The 23,081-nt window shown below is 41.5% G+C and overlaps 1 protein-coding gene across 3 annotated transcripts in view; it reads left to right on the forward strand.

Annotated features, from left to right (window-relative positions):
- The window catches only part of LOC125457287 (BEN domain-containing protein 2-like), a 142,322-nt gene that overhangs the window by 48,243 nt on the left and 70,998 nt on the right, over nt 1–23,081 (forward strand). For 2 of the 3 annotated variants that reach the window (XM_059650405.1, XM_059650404.1), the window contains exons 4-6: nt 10,958–11,044; nt 15,103–15,177; nt 21,304–21,405. In XM_059650405.1, the coding sequence (XP_059506388.1) occupies nt 10,958–11,044; nt 15,103–15,177; nt 21,304–21,405 (264 nt within the window). The remainder of the gene's footprint in view (nt 1–10,957; nt 11,045–15,102; nt 15,178–21,303; nt 21,406–23,081) is intronic. The other variant, XM_059650406.1, reaches the window with a different exon arrangement.

Below are 23,081 nucleotides of genomic sequence, written 5' to 3' on the forward strand. Positions count from 1 at the left end.
AAACCTAAATATGCAAAAGGATACCCCAATCTCAGTACATAATTTCAATATCCTATTTCTCTGGCTTGTTTGATGGTTACAGTTAATGTCTTTTTCATGTGTTAGACATTGTGGATGCTTAATATCTTGCTGAAGTGTGATTGATTTTGGACCGCAGGTGATTTCCTGATGGGTGATGTACATAGTTTGATCACTCACACTCCAACAGATTTGATTAAGAAACAGATTGTGACCTTTGACCATATGCCATTTTTTTTTTTAGTTTGGGTGTTGCCTGAGACAAGTGTTCTCAGAGCCAGGTAATTTTGCAACCCCCCAGACCTGCCAGATTATATCACCATGAAGCATACATTACAATCGCAGTCAAAGTCACCAGCAGCAGGGATGAAGATTGGCTGTGTGAACAGCAAAGGGGGGATGAAGGGTTTCAAGATGAGGGGATGAAGGGTGCCAACATATGGATGGGTAAAAAGGGTGCCAGCGTCTGGTGGGGATGAAGGGCAAATGCATGTGGAAGGTATGAAGGATGATTCATGCCAAACACTTGTGGGGTGCCAACATGCAGAGGTGCTGTAGGATGCCACATGCAAAAGGGCTGCAGGGTGCCAACATAGAGAGGAGTTATCAGGTTCCAATATGAGGAGAGGATGAAGGACAGGACCATGAATAGGAAAGAAGGGATGAAAGGCAGCAACATGCAAAGGCAATGACAGAGGCAACATGAAGAAAGGAAAATCAACTTAGGCAGTACAAGAGGGACAATCTAATGACAACGTGAGTTAATTCAGAGGTGAAAAATGAAAGGAGTTTACTGGGAAAATGGTAAAGGATGCCAGGCTGAAAGATGTCAGATCAGTCAGTGGCAGTTTTGATTTGAATGGAAGGGATTGAACAATGTAAAAAAAATGTAGAGGTGGTTTACAAGCGAGTTTGTGCCTCCATTAAAGAGTAAACATAATGTCTCTCTCTCTTCAGCCTTTGGCAAAGTGATAATGTTTTGAAAATGTTCGTGTCATATGTATTTCAACCCCCAAGCTCCCAGTGAGAGCTGTGGAAGGAGTGTGTATAGTTCTAATAGTGCATACTTTAGCACTGACTGACTGTGCTTTGGTTACCAAGACCAGAGGAACATCCCCCTACTTAAACAATTTGAAAAAGACAATTAATTAGAATTTTGTTCTCCCAGTAGTCAATTATCTGTTGCCTGGAAAAGCTTCAAATGTGATGAAAAGTACAAAATTCCCTACTGGGAGATTGAAAATGGTTTTCAATAAAGTGAAACAAATCTCTTGTTTCCTTCAAAAAAATTACAAGGTACTTTGCAGGGCAGCCAAGAGCGAAGGGATAAAGAGGAATAAAAGCAACCATTTTTGATGTTTAAAGAAGTCGAGGGAAGTGGTGAGATTTTGGAAATGAATTCCAATTAATATGACTCAGTAAGCTGTACAATCTGCAAATAAATGTGAACTGAGGAAAGGATTTGATAAAAGGCCAGGATTGGAGTGTTTAGGCGTGGGTGATGTATTGGAGAGGGAGGGATCGTCCGATGGATTAAGATGACCAAGGGTGTGGGAGTAATTTTAAAAAAGCAATATTAAAAATAAGGCTTTGAGGGACTCCAAGGTAGGTCAGCTGTGATAGGTACGTAGAGCTTAAAGAGAACAGAATGTGCGTGGAACTGTTTTAGAGAAGTTAGAATTAATGGAGAGAGGAAGATGTGGGGCCAGCCAAGGAAGTATTGGAGTAGTTGAATCTGGAGTGGTCACGGTATATGGAAGGATTTCAACAAAAGAGATGGATGTGGGCCACATTAAGGAGTGGAAATACTTGAAAGAACTGGATATTCACTGTAGTGGAGCTAACATTGCATTTTGTCGTCATAACTCTCTACAATTGGATTATTCTCCCTATACACCTTGTATAACCAAATAAGTCTTGTGCTTTCAAATCTCGATGGTGATCAATTTTTTTTTATACTCCTCCATATCGTTTCTTGGTCAATAAAAGTAACTTTAGTTACAAGCATGGCTCACAATGTTTACAGTGTATCTGTTTTTATTTATCATGCCTTTATGTTTAGGTCATTCACCATATTATTAACTTCTTGCTGGCTGTGTCAGCTTTCTGAAATCCTTTGGTTTTCTTTGCTAGTTTCAAGGGTTGGCACAAATCAAAAGCACATCTCTGATACATCCATGTTTCATAGAGTGGCAGTGTTTAAGATCAACTAATTCTGCAGCAGTTCCAACATTTATTTGTGTTTTGTCATTGGACTAACAAAGCATTGACATATAAGATCAGATTTAATTAATAGAGACACATGGACACTGATGGTTTGTTCATTCTGGAGAAATTGCTAATGATTTCTGAAAGCTCTTTTAGATTTCTCCGAAGAGGTAATTTTAAGTAGCGTTTGCAGTTCATGATTCACCCTTGCATTGAGGGAACAATGGGGAGTTGCAAGTTTATTGAAATAGCCTTACTAAATCCTGCCAATGTTATCAATCATAAACTTGTAACTAAGATTTGTGGACTGCATTCCCTCCAGATTTTCCTGCTGCTTTTTCTTCGGTGGCCTGTATGTAGTGGCAACTCATGAAAGTGGAAGTCAGTGTGTATGCCTGCCGATCAGTGACATTGATCTGTGCCATTTGGCTTAGAGGGAACATTAGTGTTGAATAATTGCCTGAATTCTGAATACTGACTTCCTAGAATCGTCACAAAACCAGTCATACACAGCCCCTATCAAAGAACCTGCAAGCTTTTAAACACTGACACAGTAAAGGAGATCAGAACGGAAGGATTGCAGGATGTCCTGGGCAATTCTATCCTGCAAGAAGAGCTTAGAAGCTAGTGTCTGAAGCAGAGTCTTCTATATGGGCACAACAACCAAGCCCCTGTAGATACATAGATCCAAACTGACAGTTAATTGACAAAAACAATGCTTTTGCTATTTGGAACTGTCTTTATAACACAACTTTGCTAGGTTGCTTTGTGACCTGGTAAGTTAAGCAAGACTGTAAGATATAGGAACAGAAGCAACCCATCATATTTGCTCCACCATCATCTCAGTGAGATGATGGCCGGTCTGATAATTAATTTCCTGCATTATCCCCATAACCCTTGACTCTTTTGCCAATTTAAAAAATTTGTCTGTCTTAACCTTAAATATTCTGCGTTCCCCAGCCTCAAGTGCTCTCTGCAGTAGAGAATTTCACAGATTTGCCACACTCGTGAAGAAATGCCTCCTCACCTCAGTCTTACATGTGTGACCCCTTATTCTAAAATTATTCCCTTGGCCCTAGACTCTCCCAGAAGGGGAAACAACCCCTCTGCATCAACCCTATCAACCCCCCCCCCCCGAAAAATCTTATATAATTCAGTAAATTTCTCTAAACATCAAAGAGTATAAGCCAAAATCACGCAATCTCTCCTCATAAGAAAAAAATCACCATACCCAGGATCACCCTGGTGAACATTCTAGGACTGCCTCCAATGTCAGCGTATCTTTGCTTAGATAAGGGGAATTGAATCTGTAAACAGTATTACTCCTGTAGTCTGAGATAATGGGAACTGCAGATGCTGGAGATTCCAAGATAATAAAATGTGAGGCTGGATGAACACAGCAGGCCAGACTACTCCTGTAGTCTGTATGGTTTTAGAAAAATTTTCCTATTTGTATGCTGCATTCCCTTTGCAATAAAGGCCAACAGTCCATTGACTCCACTATTACCTGTCGGATTTGGATGTTAGCTTTTTGTGACATGTGCTTGGACTCCTAAATTCTTCTGTGGTGGAGCTTTTCATGATCTTTCCCCATTTCAATGATATTCAGCTCTTTTTTACTTCTTGCCTTACGTTTTTTCCAACATAGTATTCCATCTGCCAAAATTTTCCCCCTCACTAAACCTTTCTCTATCCCTCTACGAATTTTGTCATCCTCAGCACTTGCCTTCCCACTTACTTCTGTGTCATCTGCAAGCTTGGTGATAAAACTTTCACTTCTGCCATCTAAGTCATTAATATATACTGCAAATAATTGTGGCTCCAGTGCTGATTTCAGTAACATGCCACTTGTAACAGGTTGCCAACCTGAACATGCTTCCCATATCCCACTCTCTGTCTTCCATTAGTCAAACCTCCATCCTTATTGATATACTACTTCCAAGATTAAGGGCCCATATCTTAATTAATTATCATTTTGTGGGTTACCTGATCAAATTTTCTTTTTTTTTTGGAAATCCTAATATCTGAGTTCCTCTTTATCTATCCTGCTTAATACTTCCTCAAATAGTTGTAACACACTTGTCACGCATGATTTTAGCTGTGTCAAGGATCATATATGTTTTTCTAAATGCTCAACTATTACATCTCTTACAGTGACAGCTGAATTCTCTGGGATGTTTCCAGGCTCTAAGGATTCTTAGAAGATTATTACCAATGCATCCACTATCTCTACAGCTACTTACTTTAATATCCTAAGATGCAGCCCATCTGGTCCAAAGGACCTACTGGACTTTAGCTCCATTAGATTCCCTAATACAATTTCTGTTGTGATCATTATTGTGTTTATTTCCTCCCTACTCCTTTGAACCCTTGATTATTTACATTTAAAAAATGGTATCAGTCCTTTACTGTGAACATAGATACAAACTCAGTATTCAACCTTCTGCTATTCCCCCATTCCCCCATTCCCCATCATTGTTCTGTAAGACGGCGATATTTACTTTGGCAACTCTTTTCCTTTTTGTATATTTAAAGCAGCTATTGCTATTTTGTATTACTTACCACATGCCCTCATGTTTATTTTTTTTTCTTTCTTTATTTTTCTTTGGTCATCTTTTGTTAGCTTCTAAAATTTCCCAGTTGTCTGGTTTAGCCACATTGTGTGCTTTTTCTTTCAGTTTGATACAATCCTGAGTTTCCTGGATTTCCACAGTGGGTTTATCTATTCCTAGAATCCTTCTTACTCTGACAGACATACCTTTTGCTGTGAGTCCTGAACTGTTTTCCCAAATGTTTGTAACTTTACCTCAGCTGCCTTTTCAGCAGAACTCCTTTCCCAGTCCACTGCAGCCAATTCTACCCATATCCCTGTGCTTTCTCAGGCTCAGAGTTTGGCAAAATAATCAGTCATATTTTATTTCTTTTTAGAATCCAGAATATTGATCCGCTTGGGAAAGTCACCCCCACAAGCTGCCTGTATACCTGACTCATCTCGGAGTTGCACCAATTGCACATTTAGACATTCTGAATACTGAATATTGCATGAGCCCATGGCTAATTTAAAAACTGAAAAGGAAATGTTTGTTTTTATTCATTCACAGGATGTAGACGCTGCTGGCTGGCCAAGATTTATTACCCATCCCTAAATGCCTTTTAGAAGGTGGTGATGAGCTGCCTTCCTGAACTGCTGCTGTTAGATGGTGTAGGTAGACCCACCTTACTTTTAGAGAGGAAGTTCCACGATTTTGACTCATCGGCATTGAAAGAATGGTGATGTATTTCCAAGTCAGGATTGTAAGTGGTTTGGAGGGGAACTTTCAGGTGGCATTCTTCCCATATATATCTCTCGGGTTTAGACAGTATTGTGGAAGGAGCCAAGCTGAGTTGCACCTTGTAGATGGTTCACATTGCTAGTACGGCGTGTTTGCTGATGGAAGGAATGAATGGTGAAGCTGTTAGGTTGGGTGCCAATCCTGTGGTCTGTTTTCTTCTGGATGGTGACAATATTCGTGAGTTTTACTGGAACTGAACCTATTGAAGCAATTGGGGAGTATTCCATCATACTTCTGATTTGTGCCATGCAGTTGGTGGTTAGCTATGAGAAGTCTTTCACTGTCCCTGGGCTAGGCATTGATCAGGAGGACTTGGGCCCTGTGGCATAGTCAGAGAAAGGTCTTCTATAAGCCTCATTTCCTGCACCCATCAGGCAAGCGGGAATTTAGTGCTGGGCTCTGCCGTCTTCACTCACAGTTACCAGGGGAATCCTGTTTGTTTCTTTTCCTTCGCTTAGTAGCAAGTTTAAATTCAGTGGGTTGCCACATCTGATCTGAGGTCACTTCTTAATAGTTTCATGCCCTCTTGAACTCTCTCTTCAAAGTTGTTTTCAATTTTTCCTTGTGGTACTTGTTGACTATTGGTCTCATGCCAGTATTTAGGCTTAGATGGAGATTACCACCCACTTTGGGCTCCATTCACCCGAATCTGAGAAGATACCGTCCCAACGAGCCGTGGGCCACCACTGGCTTTGTGGGCAGCACGGTGGCTCCGTGGTTAGCACTGCTGCCTCTCAGCACCAGGGACCAGGGTTCGATTCCACCCTCAAGTGACTGTCTGTGTGGAGCTTTCATAGTTTCCCTGTGTGTACGTGGATTCCTCTAGGCGCTCCAGTTTCCTCCCACAGTCCAAAGATGCGCAGGTTCGGAGAGTTGGCTGTGCTAAATTACCCATAGTGTCCAGGAATGTGCAGATTTGGTGAATGAGAGACTTAGCAATAGGTTAGGGGGGTTGTTCTGGGTGGGAAGCCCTTTGGCGGGGTGGTGTGGACTCAATGGGCCAAAGGCCTGCTTCCACACTGTTGGGTTTCTATGGAGCCATGGGATAAATTATTCACCACAGAATTCCCAGCCTCTAACCTGCTCTTGTAGCCAAAGTTTTTGATCAATGGTAAGCCCCAAGCTGTTGATAGTGGGCTGGGGCTGGGTATTGGGTAGGGGTATGGTGATTGCTCATGGTAATGCCATTAAATGTGAAGGGTGCGATCGTAGAATTCTCTATGTTGGACATGGTCATTGTCCAGTACTTCTATAGCGCAAACATTACTTATCCAAGCCTGAATGTTTTTCAGATCTTGCTGTGTTGGGACACAAACAGCTTCAGTATCTGGGGAGTCACGAATGGTACTGACTGTTGTGCAATCATCGGTGAACATCCACCCCTTCTGACCTTATGATAGAGGGAAGGTCGTTGATGAAGCAGCTGAAAATGGTTGAGCCTAGGACACTACCCTGAGGATAATGGTTGAGTTAGCTTATCCTCTCCAATGAGTCTGAAATACAGATTGCTGACTCATATATCAGTGTAATGCTTTTCCAGTCCTGCATGGGGGAGGTTGCTTCTGTTACCGGGCCTTTCAATTCAGCTGGGATCTAAGAATCCAACACTGGAACCTAAGAAAGATGAAAAGCATGATAGAGACCCATGCTGTTCTTACCATGAGTGGTAATGTTGACTTGTAGAGTGTTCAGTTGCTGTATAATAGATCAGTTTGTTTGTGGCTTGCAATTTTTGAAATCGCTGGAGTGGGACTCAATGCTGCTGGTCGGTTTAGGAATTCTCTGAATGTTGGGGAAAGCACTTTTTCTACAATACTTTGCGTTATAACTGGACTTGTTATTTCGTTAGAAGCTGGGTGTGACTGTGGTGATAATCTTTAAATCTGTGGAGAACATAGGGATATAGGTCGCATTAAGGCAACAAAATGGGATACGGTCTCTGCAGTTTGGAGTATGTGTGGTGTAGTAAGTAGTGCTTATTTAATATTGCTTTCGGTTCATTTGTTTTTGGAGTCAAGGTTTAAAAACTTGAAGTTTTCTTGTACAATTTTTCCAAGTCAGTCCGGAAATTCAAACATCCATTTAACGTTATCAGTTTCTTTCAATTTCAATTCCTGTTTTTGTTCTCATCACCAGACTGACACAACAGTGCATATCCTTGAGAGTGCTGCATTGCCTCACCGTTTCTGACAAGGCATTAAACTTAGATAGTATCTTTACTATGATACGGTTGGAAGATAAACAGGATCACACCTTGTTATCTTCCTCGTCACAATTGCTATCCTGAAGCTTGTGATCCTACATGAAGGATCAGTGTTGGTGGGCATTCGGTGCTCCTATGCCCAGCTTTTATCAAGGCATCAGATGCCATTAGTGCTCCCACACAATGCCCTTGCCAGTCAAGCCTGGCTAAACCCCCATTGTCATTTGGTAAGATTAGCTAGTAGAGCAAGGGGGAGAATGTGAAGCAAGGTCAATCATTTGCCTGTTCGTTTATGCATTTGTTGTAAAGAAACAAAATTCATTGGTGTGATTCCTCATGCAACAAGAATGTCCTTTTTTATCAGCTGAAACAAATTGTTAAGTATCAACTTATCTTTTGCAGACAGGGGCATAGCTTTGAATTTTCAGATGCCCTCGTTACGACCTGCGCTTCAGACATATTGTCCAAAATTAGTTTGGATGCTGAACCTGGGGAATTAGTTAAGCAGTGAGAACAATTCTAGATCCATCTGTTTAAATAAACCAGTACGGTGAAAGGAGTCATAACCTTTGATACTTCAGATGAAGCTTTACAAGTCTCTCAGGGACACAAGTTATGGGTTTTAGGGGCCTGCACAAGTTACAGCAGTCAACAGCATCTTATGTTTATACGACTGGCTTGACATAATGAAATATTCCAAGGTGCTTTACGGAAACATTATAAATCAAACGATGGCACTCAGCCACATAAGGAGAAACTGGGTCAGAGGATGAAAAGCATAATAGAAGTTTTGAGAATAAGAGGAATGTGAGTTAGAGAGACAGCCTTCTTACACCACTATTCCAGACCTTGGGGCCTAGGTCTAGCCCTATAAATACTGTGGATCCAAGAGAAGGTCAGAGACTAGAAATCCTGCAGCAAGTAACTCCCCTCCTGACTCCTCAAAACCTGTTCACCATCCACAAGGCACCAGTCAGGAGTGTGATGGAATACTCCCCACTTACCTGGATGAGTATAGCTTCAGTAATATGCAAGGAGCTTTACACCATCCAGGATAAAACAGCCAATTGATTGGAACCACATTCACAAACGTTCACTTCCTCTACCACTGACGCTCAGCAGCAGCAGAATGTGCCACCTTTAAGATGCATTGCAGACATTATACAAATATCCTTAGACAGCAGCTTCAAAAACCCATGACCATTTCCTTTTAAGGATAACAGCAACTGATACATAAAAATCACAAATTCCCTTCCAAGTCCTCACCACTCTGACTTGGAAATATATTGCCGTTCCTTCACTCCATGAAATTCCCTCAGTATTGGCACTCTTGGACTACCTACAGCACATGGACTGCAACAGTTCAAGAAGGCAGCCCACCACTATCTTCTTATGGGCAACTAGGGACGGGCAATAAATGCTGGCCCAGCCAGCAACACCCACATTGGATGAATGACTAAGACAAGGTGACTAAGTTTGAAGTCAGAACATGATTTCCTGATTTTGGGAACTCTCAGATGAAATGGGGTTTTCCCAATCCCAGTCATAGCACAGATATAGGGAGCTGTAATGATGGCAAAAACTAGGCTCTTAAAACAGGACTTGTTCTATGTACATTCTGCTTTGAACTCTTCCACTGTGTACTCAGTGAGTATGTGCTGTCTGGCCTTTACAGTCTTTGGGACTTCAGTGTTTTAATTTTTTTTATACATGCAGTCAATCATGATAAAAGTATTGTGTCGCGTGTTTGCAGCATGACCATAAACGTTGATATTGATAATTCTAATAGTCCAGTGAAACAGAAAAGTAACTTTTCAGAAGTCAGCTTCTGTAAAGTTGCCAGGAAAAAGAGAAGCTGTTGCTCGAGATAAGTTTCCCATATGCATATATCTATATAAAGCTTAATTAATCCAGAATTAAGATGCACCCTCTTTGTAAAGGGGAAGACAAATCTCCAATGTATTACTGCAAGTGTTTACTGTAAGTCTGATTTGTTGTCTGGCTTTGTTAGTGGCTTTAGAAAATTGCATTTGCTGCATTTAATCCCTCCATGCTGCATTTAATCTGTAGGATGTTTCCTTTTGCCTTTAATTTACTTCAGTCATATTTTGTCAAAATACAAGAATTGAGAAAACCTGCTGAGTTTCTCCTATATTTTGTTTTAAGTACAGAGCAGAGACTCAAAAGAAATTAATCTTTTTTATTAGAATTTTGACTTACAAAGTCTTTGAATATTTCACCTTGCCAAGACAAAAAGGCAGTTTTCACATACAGAGTGATCCTCCAATGATTTGAAATTTACACCTTTTAGATGTGGAATGAATGTGAAATATCAGTAATAATTAACCATTAACTAGAGAAATTTGCAGCAATGATCTCCTGGGATGTGTATCACATTATGCTGCCTACTTCAGAAGGCAGTAATTGGCACACTGTCAAATTATTATGTTCAGGTTAGAAGTAATGTATCTATTTATTTAGATGATTACTCACATTAAGAAATGCGCATGTTACTAAAGGAAAATCACTGAGAAACCTGTAAAGGTTGAATCAAGCTTAAAATACATTAATACATCTCACTAAGAAAATGTTTCAGTCTTGAAATTTCCAGCTTCTTGTTGCTAAGTAAGTACTTGGGCTCCAAAGCAACAAATTGCTCAATTAGATATGAGGTTAAAGATGCAGCCCTGTCAAATGGCCAAAGTCAACTTCACCAAACACAAAATATTTCAGCTTTGTTAGACCTGGTGTCTTTCTGATGATTATCAAAATGGGTCAAGACACTCGGATGGAAGAGAAATATGCCATGTACTGTTAGAAGGGGAGTTTTCACTGTGTACTGATTAATGTTTAGCCTTCAACCAACAGCACTAAACAGACATTTACTTATTATTATCCCTTTGCAGGTTGTGTTCTGATGTGCAGTTTGCCACCTTATTTTGGCTTGTAAAATGAAACTAATTATCTTTTTCATTAATGTGCACTATTTTGTGTAAAGCAATGTAACACACTTGGAACCTTTATTAAAACATTCAGAAAACATCACTAAGGTCATGGCATAAGGTTTAGGTAATGTATTTATGTTGGTAGTGATATTGTTTTCAAAATTCAAAGCTTTCAATGCAGATTTAATACACATCCTGACACCCGTTTAAGTGCTTTTTCAGTGGGCTACTCTTGTTTCTGTTTCTTTAAGATGAGACCTGCTACAGTAAGGAGATTATCAGAGGATGAAGACTATGAAGAATATTATGACGAGGAACTTGATGCAGTGCCAGACTATGTAAGTATGTCATCTTGAAACTATGCTTTTTTTAATGTCTATTCTTTCAGTCTCTTCTCCTAGCTCTCCTTCCAAAGATTTAACACACAGGCTTAAATGATCACTATTTTCCTCCCCTATGTAAAATTTCAGGCAATTGAAGATGGTATTTTGTATAAATGCTAGCTTTTTGTTCTTACCACATGGGTTTGGAAGACTAATTCCTTTTTTTTTCCAAGGTCAACCAGTATTGACAGGAGTGATGGAAGGCATATTATATTAGGGAATTTGGATTTTAAATTAGCGGTAGATGGATGTGGGTCAGTTCTATGAAGGCTATTTTTAAAGTCAGAATGTTAATTTGGAACAGTGACATATATACAGCAATTTCATGAAAGCTTGTGATTGCAGTATAATGCCTGGGAAAATTTCTGTGGTGTTAATGGATAAAATGTTTATAATGTTGGGTTTATGGCAGGTAGAGTAAATAGTTTTATTTTGATTTCAGATTAAAAAGTGCAAAGCTGTGGCTTAGAAGAATCAGGAGTTGAATTCAGAAGCAAGTTTTAGTTTTTTTTTCCCCCATGCAGGAGAACTAGATTCTTCAGTTAGTTTCGGGGACCCAGTCACCTCAAGGAAAGTGGTTTCTAGTCTGTGGAGTTTCCAGACCAGGAGAGTTTGGCTAAAAATCTTGAAGACATTAGAACTGAGAAAATTAGCCCAACAGAGCTCTATCAGACTTGAAAAGGAATCAGTCTAAGGGAAAGAAATTGGAAAACATCAGTTAATAAAGACTTCACTGGCAGAGGTATAGAATCCCTACAGTGTAGAAGCAGACTATTCAGCTTAGTGAGTTCACACCAATCCTCTGTGGAGCATCGCACCCAGACCTATCCCCCTAACCCTGCATGTCCCATGGCTAATCCACTCTGAAACAATTTAGCATGGCCAATCCACCTAACTTGCACATTTTTTGGACTGAGAGGAAAGTGGAACGCCCAGGAGAAATCCACGCAGACACAAGGAGAATGTGCAAACTCCACACAAGACAGTCACCAAGGGTATATTTGAACCTGGGTCCCTTGTGATGTGAGGCAACAAAATTAACCACTGAGCCACTGTGCCGCCTCAATAATATCTTTTTCTAGGCAAAAGCACAAAGGTAGTAGTGCTATTTCTCTGCGATTGAGTTTCTGTAAAGAATAGTGTGGGGAACATGTTATAGAGTCATTGAGATATATAGGACAGACACAGACCCTTTAGTCCAACTTGTCCATGCTGACCAGATATCCTATGTAAATGTAGTCCCATTTGGCCCATATCCGTCTCAATCCCTTTCTATTCATATCCTCAACCACATGCCTTTTAAATGTTGTAATTGTATCAGCCTCCACCACTTCGTCTGGCAACTCATTCCATACACGCACCACCCTCTGCATGAAAACGTTGCCCCCTTATATATCCTACCACTCTCACCTTAAACCTATGCCCGCTAGTTTTGGACTCCCCACCCTGGGAAAAAGACCCTGCCTAATTACCCTATCCATGCCCCTCATGATTTTATTAACCTGTGTCAGGTCACCGCTCAGCCTCCAGCACTCCAGGGAAAATAACCCCAGTCTATTCAGCCTCTCACTATAGTTCAAACCCTCCAACCCTGGGATGTCCTTGTAAATCTTTTCTGAACCCTTTTCTAGTTTCAGAACATCCTTTCTCTTGGAGGGAGACCCAGAATTGCACGCAATGTTGAAACTGTGTTTTGAATTTGCATTAGATCTTCCCAACTGCTTTCATTGCTTTGGTTGTTTATTCATTCTTTTGTCAATAAACTTATGATTTGTTGTTAAAGAACATTGGCAACCTTGTCTGAATATAATTCAGTTGATTAACTACCACTTAACCAACTGCAGAAATTGGAAATATGATCTCCATAGAATCCCTGCAGTATGGAAGTCGGCCATTTGGCCCATTAATCCACTCTAACCCACTCGAGCATCCCATCCAGAACCTCTCTGCCATCCCTGTAAACCTGCATTTTCCATGACTAACCCATGCATCCCTGGACATTATGGGCAATTTAGCATAGCCAATCCACCTAACCTGCACATCTTTGGACTGAGAGAGGAGTGACTGTGGGGGAGGCAGTCGCCTAGTGATATTATCGCTGGACTTAGTCCAGAGATCCCGATAATGTTCTGGGGCCCTGGATTTAAATCCTACTACAGCAATTGGTGGAATTTGAATTCAATAAAAAAAAATCTGAAATTAAGAGCCTATGAATCCATTGCCAATTGTTTGAAAAACTGATCCAGTTCACTAATGTGCTTTGGGGAAGGAAACTGCCATCTTTACCTGGTCTGGCTTACATGTGATTCCAGACCCACAGCAATGTGGTTGATGCTTAACTGCGCTCTGGGCAATAAATGCTGCCCTAGCCATCCTGTGAATGAATTAGAAAAAAAACCAGAGCACCTGGAGGGAACCCACGCAAGCACAGGGAGAATTCGCAAACTCCACAGTCAGTGGCCCAGTAGAACCTGGGTCCCTGACACAGAGGCAGCAGTGCTAACTTTTGTGCGAGCATGCCACCTACACTCATCCACAGGAAGTGCACTAAGGGAGATACAAGAAAGAAGACAAGAACGTATCTTGAGGAATGAACAAGAACTATTCCAACACTTCCATATAACAATGTATACTGGGTTTGCTTCAGTCTGTAGCATTATGCTGGAGCATGGTGATTTAGTCTGCAACTTTGGTGTACAGATGTACCTTGGTATGAATCATGTGCCAATAACAGTCCTTCTTGCCTATCTCATTGTTGTAATTGTTAGAACAAATGCATTTATAAAGCAATACAAATAACCTAATATACATATCCAGCCAGGTTTTTTTGTGGAACCTGACTGTAGTATTACTAGCAGCTGGGATCAAAACTGCTCTAAATTTCAGTGAAGGCCCATTTTGTGAACCAATAAGTAATATACTTCTCGAAGTTAATTGGAGGACAGATGAAAGCCAGATGAGTGTCGGAATAGTTGGCCATGGAGATTTGATGTTTCATACATTTTCTTTTGGCCTAGGCCCCCAAAGTAGCAGGCAGCAAGCACGTTTATTTCAAGACAAGTAATACACAGTCTGCCATATTGGTATTGGCAAAACGTTTAAGTGAAACAGACATTAGACCTTTTCCATGTGTGGGTGATGGGTGTTAACCCTGTTTGAGTGCCTTTCTGAAATATTATTGCTTATCAGAGTCCACACTTTGGAAAACCAGCTGCACACGTGGTTTAACAGGTCCTTACAGGGAAAGTTCGGACTGCAAGCAAAACGCGAAGTTCTAGTCAATGCATTTTGAAAATGTGGGCGGAGGAAAAGGAATATTCATCCCCATCCTAATTTATCCTTGCATGTAAATTGCTATTAGTCACCATTACAGACCACAGTACTCTTTTCTGCCACCTTCCTGCCTGTTGGCGACATAGCAATCTAGCTGATCTTTGAGACCTCTTCTCCATTGAGTTACCTGGGGCAGTCACCATTATGTATGTATGTCTCTCTGCTTCAGTGATACTGAGGCCTGAGGCCCACTATTAGGCCTAGTTGTTCAGGCATGAAGATTGACCCCTATGCTCCTGATTTAGCAATGTGAACAAGCTTTTCCCCTGGCAAGGAGACATTGTGTCTGTGTGGCCCATTTTGGGGCAATTCATATTATCCCACTTTGTCATACAACAGCAGTTCCAACTATTTAAACCATTTTTCTATTAAAAGCTGCAGTTTTAATCAAGACACAATGGTGATATATGAGTAAATGCTGCATATTTAATAGGAACCTGCATTCTAGAAGCAAGCCCAATTTCAAGAACTGGCACTAATTGTTGTAATCATCTTTTCACACATTCCCCTTGTACTCAGTTCCCCGTAACGTTGATCAGTTTACCTCTTAAGTGATAGTGAGCTAAAAGCACTTTCTTTGGAATGTTTTCTTTTCTAATGTACAACTTCTTCAGTCTGTTTGTCTACCAAAACAAATGATGTTTGAAGGTCGCTAACGTATTTGGTCTTTAATCATTCAGGTTAGTGGCACATCGGACAGCTCTGGAAATGGAGATCAGCAGTCCTCACTGATTGAAATTCTCAGTTACTGTCAGGTAAACCATCTCCTGTCCTTGCTGGCTCCCTGTGTGAGATGGAAACGTGTGTCTAATTGCATTATCTAATGCAAGGCTTGTGAGGTGACCACTGCTTATGGCCTGAACCCTTTGCCACAGTGTAAACTAGACAGTGGAATAAGGCAGTTTCTGAGTTTGATTGACTGATTGTCTTTACCACAGCAACTGATGGGCACCAGAAATCTGAGTCTTCAGTGCTCTGAGATGAGGGTTTCCCTATAGTCCCTCTCAAACCATCTTTATCCGCATAAGTCTTCACATACTGAGGGAAATTCAATTTTGGTCTTCAGTTCAACTGGGGGAAAGTAATCCTCTTAATTAGGAAGGTGTTCCTGTCTGTAGAGTGACCAATGCAGTGTTTTTCCTTTTTATTTTGTTAATATTTTTAATAAACAAATGTCACGTGCTGCTTTGGACATTTTTTTTTAAGCAAAGCCCTTTCACTGACGTCAGTACATATTGGAAGGTAGTTTTTTTTTTATACCTTATTTTGAAGCCAAATATCAGTTTAGCTAGCTTGTGCATCTCAGGTGGTGAATATTTTGTTCCAACTTGTACATTATACCACCTTCAAGTGTTCCAGTGAATGAAGGTGAACTGCAGTGATCTTGTATACAGTAAGAGATTAAATGTAAATTAGTTTTCTCTTCTGAGAGTCGGATGGAATTTTCTGAGGCAGGCAGAATACTTGTCTCCAGGGGCCTTTGTTGGTTGCAGAGCTGGTGAGAGACCTGAGCCGCCTCTGAACCACACTTGGATCTGTCAGTCATGTAACCACAGGCAGTCCTTCCCCCAGAATCAAGACCCAGGGCTGAATCCTACTCGGCAACTGGCAGCCCACGTACTCAGTGGCAGCACAGAGGAGGCCACAGCCCCTCCCTGAGCGGACCCCCAGGATCACAGTGACCCCAGGAAAAGGCAGTACAGAGGGAGATGGGTTGGGGGGTGGTGGTGTGCATGGGGAAGGTATTGCTTCCCCAGATCCAGTCTTTCAATCAGGACCTTAGTACCTTTGAATCCCCAACCTCAATGCTTTACCCTCCCATTGAATTAATCTCATTGTCATGGGAAGAAGCCATTAAATTGTCCTTAATTAGCCACTTAAGGGTCTCAATTGGAGGCAGGGCTAAGGAAATGGCTCAGCTACTCAACATAGAACACACTTCGTTCTCCTTCTGTTCGACCTAGCAGACTGAAAAGCAGAGGAATTTCTACATGAGATAATGGGAACTGCAGATGCTGGAGATTCCAAGATAATAAAATGTGAGGCTGGATGAACACAGCAGGCCAAGCAGCATCTCAGGAGCACAAAGGGTCTAGGCCCGAAACGTCAGCTTTTGTGCTCCTGAGAAGCTGCTTGGCCTGCTGTGTTCATCCAGCCTCACATTTTATTATCTTGGAATTTCTACATGAGCCTGTTTCCATAACTGGGTGGAGGCAGTTTTCTCAATGGGTGTGTTCTACACTGGGAGGACTGACCATTATCACTGTCTGTTGGACACATTTGGAGCTGTGCTCTCCTCCCATCTCACCCAATGCTTCACTTTTTTTTTGCCCTGTGCCTCTGACATGTTTCCTCTGGTCATTTGTGAATCTCTCCTACTTTCTTTGCTTGTTGGTTGCACTTGCTCTCTTCCCCTGTCTCGTTATGGCGCTGTCTCTTATTTTATGCAACGCACACTCTCCTTTTCCTTTCACCTCTTCCAGAGACCCGGAGCTAGACTTGAGGCTGCAATTCTGTAATGGTTGCAAAGATCATCGATCAGTAGCTGGGTATGAAAGAGGACAGCCCAGGACAAACCTGGTACGTGTTTGGTCAGGGAATTAGTGGAAAATATGGAGCTGGGATGGATCATTGAATTATGAGAGGTCTGGACAGAGTGGATAGGGAGGCCCTAACAAAGCAGTAGGATGTAAGACCTGGAATTACCAAGGTAAGGAGCGGTTTGGTTGGGATTCCTGAATGAACTGGGTGCTTTGCTGGGTCCAGGACCTGCTGTGGAAGAACCGAGTGTAGAAATGGTTCTTGACTGTTGGTTTGAGAGTGAGACTGTAAAGCAATGTGAAAGCCAAGGATTGCATCTGTGATTGTGTGGAGAACCCGGTGGATGCCTGGGTCTTGATATATAAACGAATTCAGAATCGAGAAAATTGGCAGCTGGAGTTTGGGTGGGAAACCGGAGTTTGTGATTGGACCTGCAAGGGAGTGTGAAGGTATTGGCCTTAGCAGGCCTGTGGGATTAAAAGAGGCTGGAGTCTTGGGATTCAGCCTGAATCTGCAGAGAAGAGATTATATCTGCTTTTCCAATGAAGCAAACCAGGAAAGAAGCTGAGAGCCGAAGTCTGAATCCGTCTGAAAAACCTTCCTGATTGAGCACAGTTTACATAATATACACAAATTCACCTCTTCAACTTCGGTCTGGGTGTTTATGTGAACATTTTCCTGTAGGAATATTTGAATCCTGAGACTGGATAATAAAGGACCATTTCTACATCATGTAAGTTGGATAATGGACAAGGGTGAGTTTGAGAAGGTATGAGATGTCTCTGTAAATACTTAATCAAGAACTTGAGCATGCACCACTCAGAATTTTCCAGCCATTAATTTTAATGATCACTATTGTAGACAGAATAAACACAAATTGTGGAACTGCCACCGTAAAACTCAAAGGTTTCATGAACAGCCTGAGGCTGGAATGCAGTCCAAAGTTGTTTACAACTTACACATTCTCTACGCCTAGACATTTATACAGTACAGAAGTGGCTGTTCAGCCCATCAAGTCTGCACCAATAAAAATCACTAACTCTGTACTAGTCCCACTTTCAGCTCAAAGATGTTATCAGACCTAATTCTGATGAAGGGTCTAGGCTCAAAATGTCAGCTTTCCTGCTCCAAAGATGCTGCTTGGCCTGCTGTGTTCATCCAGCTCCACACCTTGTTATCTCATGTTATCAGACCTACTGAGTTTTGCAAGCAGTTTCTGTTTTTTGGCCCCTAGCCTTGAATGTTATGACATACCACTCTCTGGGTGAAAAGGCTTTTCCTCAGATTACCTCTAAACCTCCTGGCTTTCCCCCTTGTTATTGACCATTCAGCTAAGGGGAATAGTCTGCTTCCTATCTACTGTGTCCATGTTCCTCAATTTTGTACATCTGAATCAGCCTACTGTCAGTCTTCCTTGCTGTAAAGCAAATTACTTGACCTTATCCAGAGTCTCTTCAGAGCTAAACTACTTCAAACCAGGCAACGTCCTGCTGAATGTCCTCTGCACCTCCTGAAGTACAATCGCATTCTTTCTGGTGACCTGAGATTCACTCTAGCTGTAGCTCAGCCAAAGTTTTGTACACTCCCACCACAACCTCCCTACTCTTATAATCTAGGCCATGATTGACAAAGGCAAGTGTGCCTTCTTAACTATTCTGCAAACCTATCCTGCCACGATCATGGATCTGTGGACAAGTACCCCAAGATCTGTCTGTTTCCCTGACCGACCTAGTGGCCTGTTATTCATTTTTGAATAATAAACACGCTCCTTTGTCTTGTTACATATTCCAGAATGGATCACCTCACACTTAACCAGGCTAAATTCCATCTGTCGCTGATCTATCCATCTGACCAACCTGTCACTGCCTTCCTGTAACCTAAGGCCTCCTTCCTCACTATTAACCACTCAGCCAGTTTTCTTACCATGTGAGGCACAGTGACTGTTGTTATGTGGTAGAGGCAACATGACATTTATCAAAGGGCCCTAAAGTATTGTTGATCCCATTTGCACAAAATCAATTATAGAATGATACAGCTCAGGAGGAGGCCATTTGAACCATCATGCCTGTGCTGTCCCTTCAGACTAATTGGGAGTTTTCAATTACTTTGCCCTTTTTGCTATAGCTCTGCAAATGTTCCCTCTTTTAAGTATTTATCCCATTCCCTTTTAAAAATCATCAATATGCTTCTTACACCCTTCCAGGCAATACTTTCCAGAAACATACTCTTCTTCCTTTGGCAATGTAGCTGCAGAAGAGAAAAATTGGGCAACAAAATTTTATACATCTCTTAGCGGAGCGACTTTATTTTCTTCTGTAGCCTTATGAGAATTGTGTGTCTCTCCCTGCCCAATATTTCCCTATTGTCTGCGCCTAGGTGATCCCCAGAGAGCAGTATGAAGGAAGTCTGCCGCAAACCTATCCAAAGAATTCTGTTGAAATTATAATCTGGGGGGATAAAGAGCGCTGTTTGAAATAATTAAGTTAAAATCAGTACTGAAATAGCTGAAAGAGGAATGTCAGAGACGTGTTTGTACTGCTTTTCCAACAGTGTAATATCAAGACCAATCCCCAACATCTGTTCTGTGAATGGAGCCAGACAGTCGAACAATTAATGCCTGCCAGAAAGTAAATCTGTTAGTTTACTGACTAATTTGTGTTTCTAGGCAGCACTGTAACTGTAAACAGAGTTTTTTTTAGTCGCAAGGTTTTTAACAACTATTTAGTAATATGCACAGGACTTTTCAACCAATATTATAGTCCGGTTTACTAAGTATAGATTGCACACTCTCAGGCCTATACACATATGTAAAACAAATAACTGGTGGATGCTGGAGATCTGAAGCAATAAGAGAAATTGCTGGAGAAACTCAGCAAATCTGGTAGCATCCGTAAGAAGAAAGCAGAGTTAGCCGTCCAAGTCCGGTGACTCTTCATCTACTCAAAGATGTTATCAGACCTACTGAGTTTTGCAAGCAATTTCTGTTTATTGTCTCTGGCTTGTCCATCCTGCCTGATTCAATGATCTGGAGAGACATGTAATGGGTGGTCACGGAGAGTTAAAATGGGCTTTCCTGCGTTTTGTTGCGATAAACCATTGAGTCGCAAGTAAGCGCAGGAAATCAGGTAATAAAGCAGTCACTAATGTGTTTATTGCTACATCATATTATTCAGGGCTAGATTGATAAATATTCGGTAAACACCAGCTGTCATCATATTAATATTGGGCACCTGTTAATAAGGTAGTTGCTAAACCTTTGAACAAACAAAAATAACAATAAAGAAGGGGAGTTTAGATTGCTTCAGCCCTGTTCCTACTGGAAGTAGGGATGGTTACGATACCTGCTTATTACTCAGAGCTTTAGATTTAGATTGTTAAATTGGGAGCTGGAGTAAGGCACGTTGTCAGCTAGAGTAAAAAAAAAATCTTTTTATCTCGTAAGTCCTTTCATGGTTATTCCCTATCCATTCTCTGTAACTTCCTTCACATCCATAACCCGGGAACCAACTCGTCCTCTGATTCTGGGTTCTACAGCCCTTCTGCCCACATCCTGACTTTCCCTCCCAAAACTCTAACTCTTTGTCCTCTGTTCTGGGCATTACATTTTCTTATCCCTTTTTTGGAACAAGTGGGTTAATTTTGCTATGTTAATGTGGATTTTAAATGCAGGTTCTTGCCACCTGACTAGTTACAATGCCATTCAGGAGTACCATTCAATGTTTTGAACGTCAGGGTGAGTGCCAGCTATTTTTGTGGAGTTACTGGTGAGCCACGATGGCTTCCTGAAGTTAAAAGCAAAAATTACAGGTTGGTTAACATTTCAGACACGACCTGTTGTCTGATTTCTAATGCAGTCTAGCATCTAAATATTAACCTAGTTTTCTATTTCAGATGTAGATCAACCACCTGCTTCATTTCTGTTTTCAATGCGTATTTCTAATGTACATAATTTTGCTTTTCACCTCTCCATACTGGCAGTTCTGATTTCATTAAAAGATTGGGGATCTGGTTTTAAGCGACAGCTGAGCTGAGGCCAGTAACAGTGTGATCCTGGTTCTGTTGTGTCAACTTTGCATCATTTTTCCATTGATTGTATTCTTTTTTTTAGCTGTATATAATCTGTATTTTTAAAAAATGTATCTGGGAAGGAGAGTTCTTGATACATCCACTGCAGCCATTTTATCAACAGCAAGACATGGAGTCAAAACTAAAAGCTAACTTGAACTAAGACTAATAGATTTCTTTTCTCAATAAAACATGCTCTTTACTATAAATACAGCTGTTGCAATTTCTGATTGTTGACACAGTTGCTGTTTTTGAACCATTTTTACCACATGTAGGTTATTTATTCTTCTATCCGAAGACTGGACAGAAAAGTGGAAGTGATTCAGCGACAAGTGTCTGATCTACGTCAAGGGAAAACAGAATTTTTTGCTAAGCAAGTAAGCATGCTTTGTATTTTTAATACAAGCATCCGGTTTTAAGTGCTCTGCTGTTCTGAAATAGATGCCATTTATGCTTCGTCTGTTAACTGGTTCCAGTTGGACCTCCATGCATGATTAACACTGCCTAGGCAGCCATTAACAATTGGTTTTCAGGGACCATTTAACTTAACTGGTTCGGTTATTCATTGGTGTGAATTTACACATGCAACCCCTCTAGACCCTGGAAATTCTGCCTTGGAATCAATCTACGTAGCCAGGTGAGACTGTGCCAAGAACTGTAGAGATCAACCGCAACCCCCTGTTGGGTTTAGCAGACTTACTGGACTCGGTCTAATGGAAGTATTGGGTGTCAATGGTGCTGTTGCTTCTTAGAAACTATGGAGTGCACGTGATGGAAGGAAAGCTGAGGGTCTGTGTTGGCGTACAAGCAACACCAGCATAAAAAGACCTTAAGAACAACACTTGAACTTCAGATTTTGTTAACGTGCCAAATGTTTGCGACACACACTTTGTTCGTGATACTGCCTCAGGGTTAAAGAAGTGGTATATTTGACACTGTTATCACCTGTGAATGTGAAGGTGGTAGGAGCATATGACATTCAGCAGGTGGGTTTCCTGCCTACTTCTGACCTATTTGAAATTTTTCAGGGGGTTGCGGGGTTGGGGAGTGGGGTTCATTTGTCAGAATGTCTGCCCCTGGGTCTTTTGAGACTCTTACGCGATTGATAAATGGCCACAAGAAGACTTTGTTCTGCCCATTGGGATTTTGCTCATGGTGGGGTTGCAGAAAGGCCTCTGTGCGTGGGAAGCCCTGCAAAGTCTGTTGTCCAGGCTGGAGTCTGTGAAATGGGGAAAGAGAATTTTCTTTGTAGGCTGCATCACAGACCCCATCCGTGCAATCTTTCCCTCTGGGCCTGTTGAATCAGCCTCCCTGTCCTACCACTCACTGCATTCTTGATTTTGCTGTTTCCTGAGCTCTTTGTAGAGTGGGAATGCCTGTAGTTTGGGCTGTGGCTTCAGCTTGTAAGTGGTAGACTTCAGAGATGCAAGGCATCCAATGGGCTGGCGGTTCTTTTAAGGTTGGCCTTCCTTTTTTAATAATGGGGCAGTGGACTTGCCTCAAAGCGAAAAGCAATTTGCTGTGCTCATGGTGATAAATTGCTATCAGATTGATTGGACAGATTCTTGTTGTGGTGCAGAGACAGTATGAAGAGCCTGTGGCAGTGGGAATGGAATTGCGAATATATGGCAGGACTTGTGAAAGCTGGGAGAGTGGGGAGGGGTCGGGGAACTACTTAATGCATAAAGTAGTTTTTTTATAAAAGCACATACTTTTTCATGGAGACAGCAAGAACTGCCGGGACAATAAGAGCTGCCGGCACTGGAGTCGGAGACAATAGTGTGAAGCTGGAGGAACTCAGCAGGCCAAGCAGCATTAGATGAGCAGGAAAGTTGACGTTTTGGGTCAGGGCCCTTCTTCAGAAAATCTGCAAATGCTTTCTGAAGAAGGGTCCTGACCCGAAACGTCAACTTTCCTGCTCATCTGATGCTGTCTCGCCTGCTATGCTCCTCTAGCTCCACACTGTGTTATCACATACCTTTTAATTTTTTTTCCAGGTCAGGGTTGGGGCCTTAAGAATTGGCAGGTAAGCCGTAGCCTTAATTAAATAAAA

The sequence above is a fragment of the Stegostoma tigrinum genome, chromosome 12, assembly GCF_030684315.1.
Source record: "Stegostoma tigrinum isolate sSteTig4 chromosome 12, sSteTig4.hap1, whole genome shotgun sequence".
In the NCBI taxonomy this organism is placed as follows: Eukaryota; Metazoa; Chordata; class Chondrichthyes; order Orectolobiformes; family Stegostomatidae; genus Stegostoma; species Stegostoma tigrinum.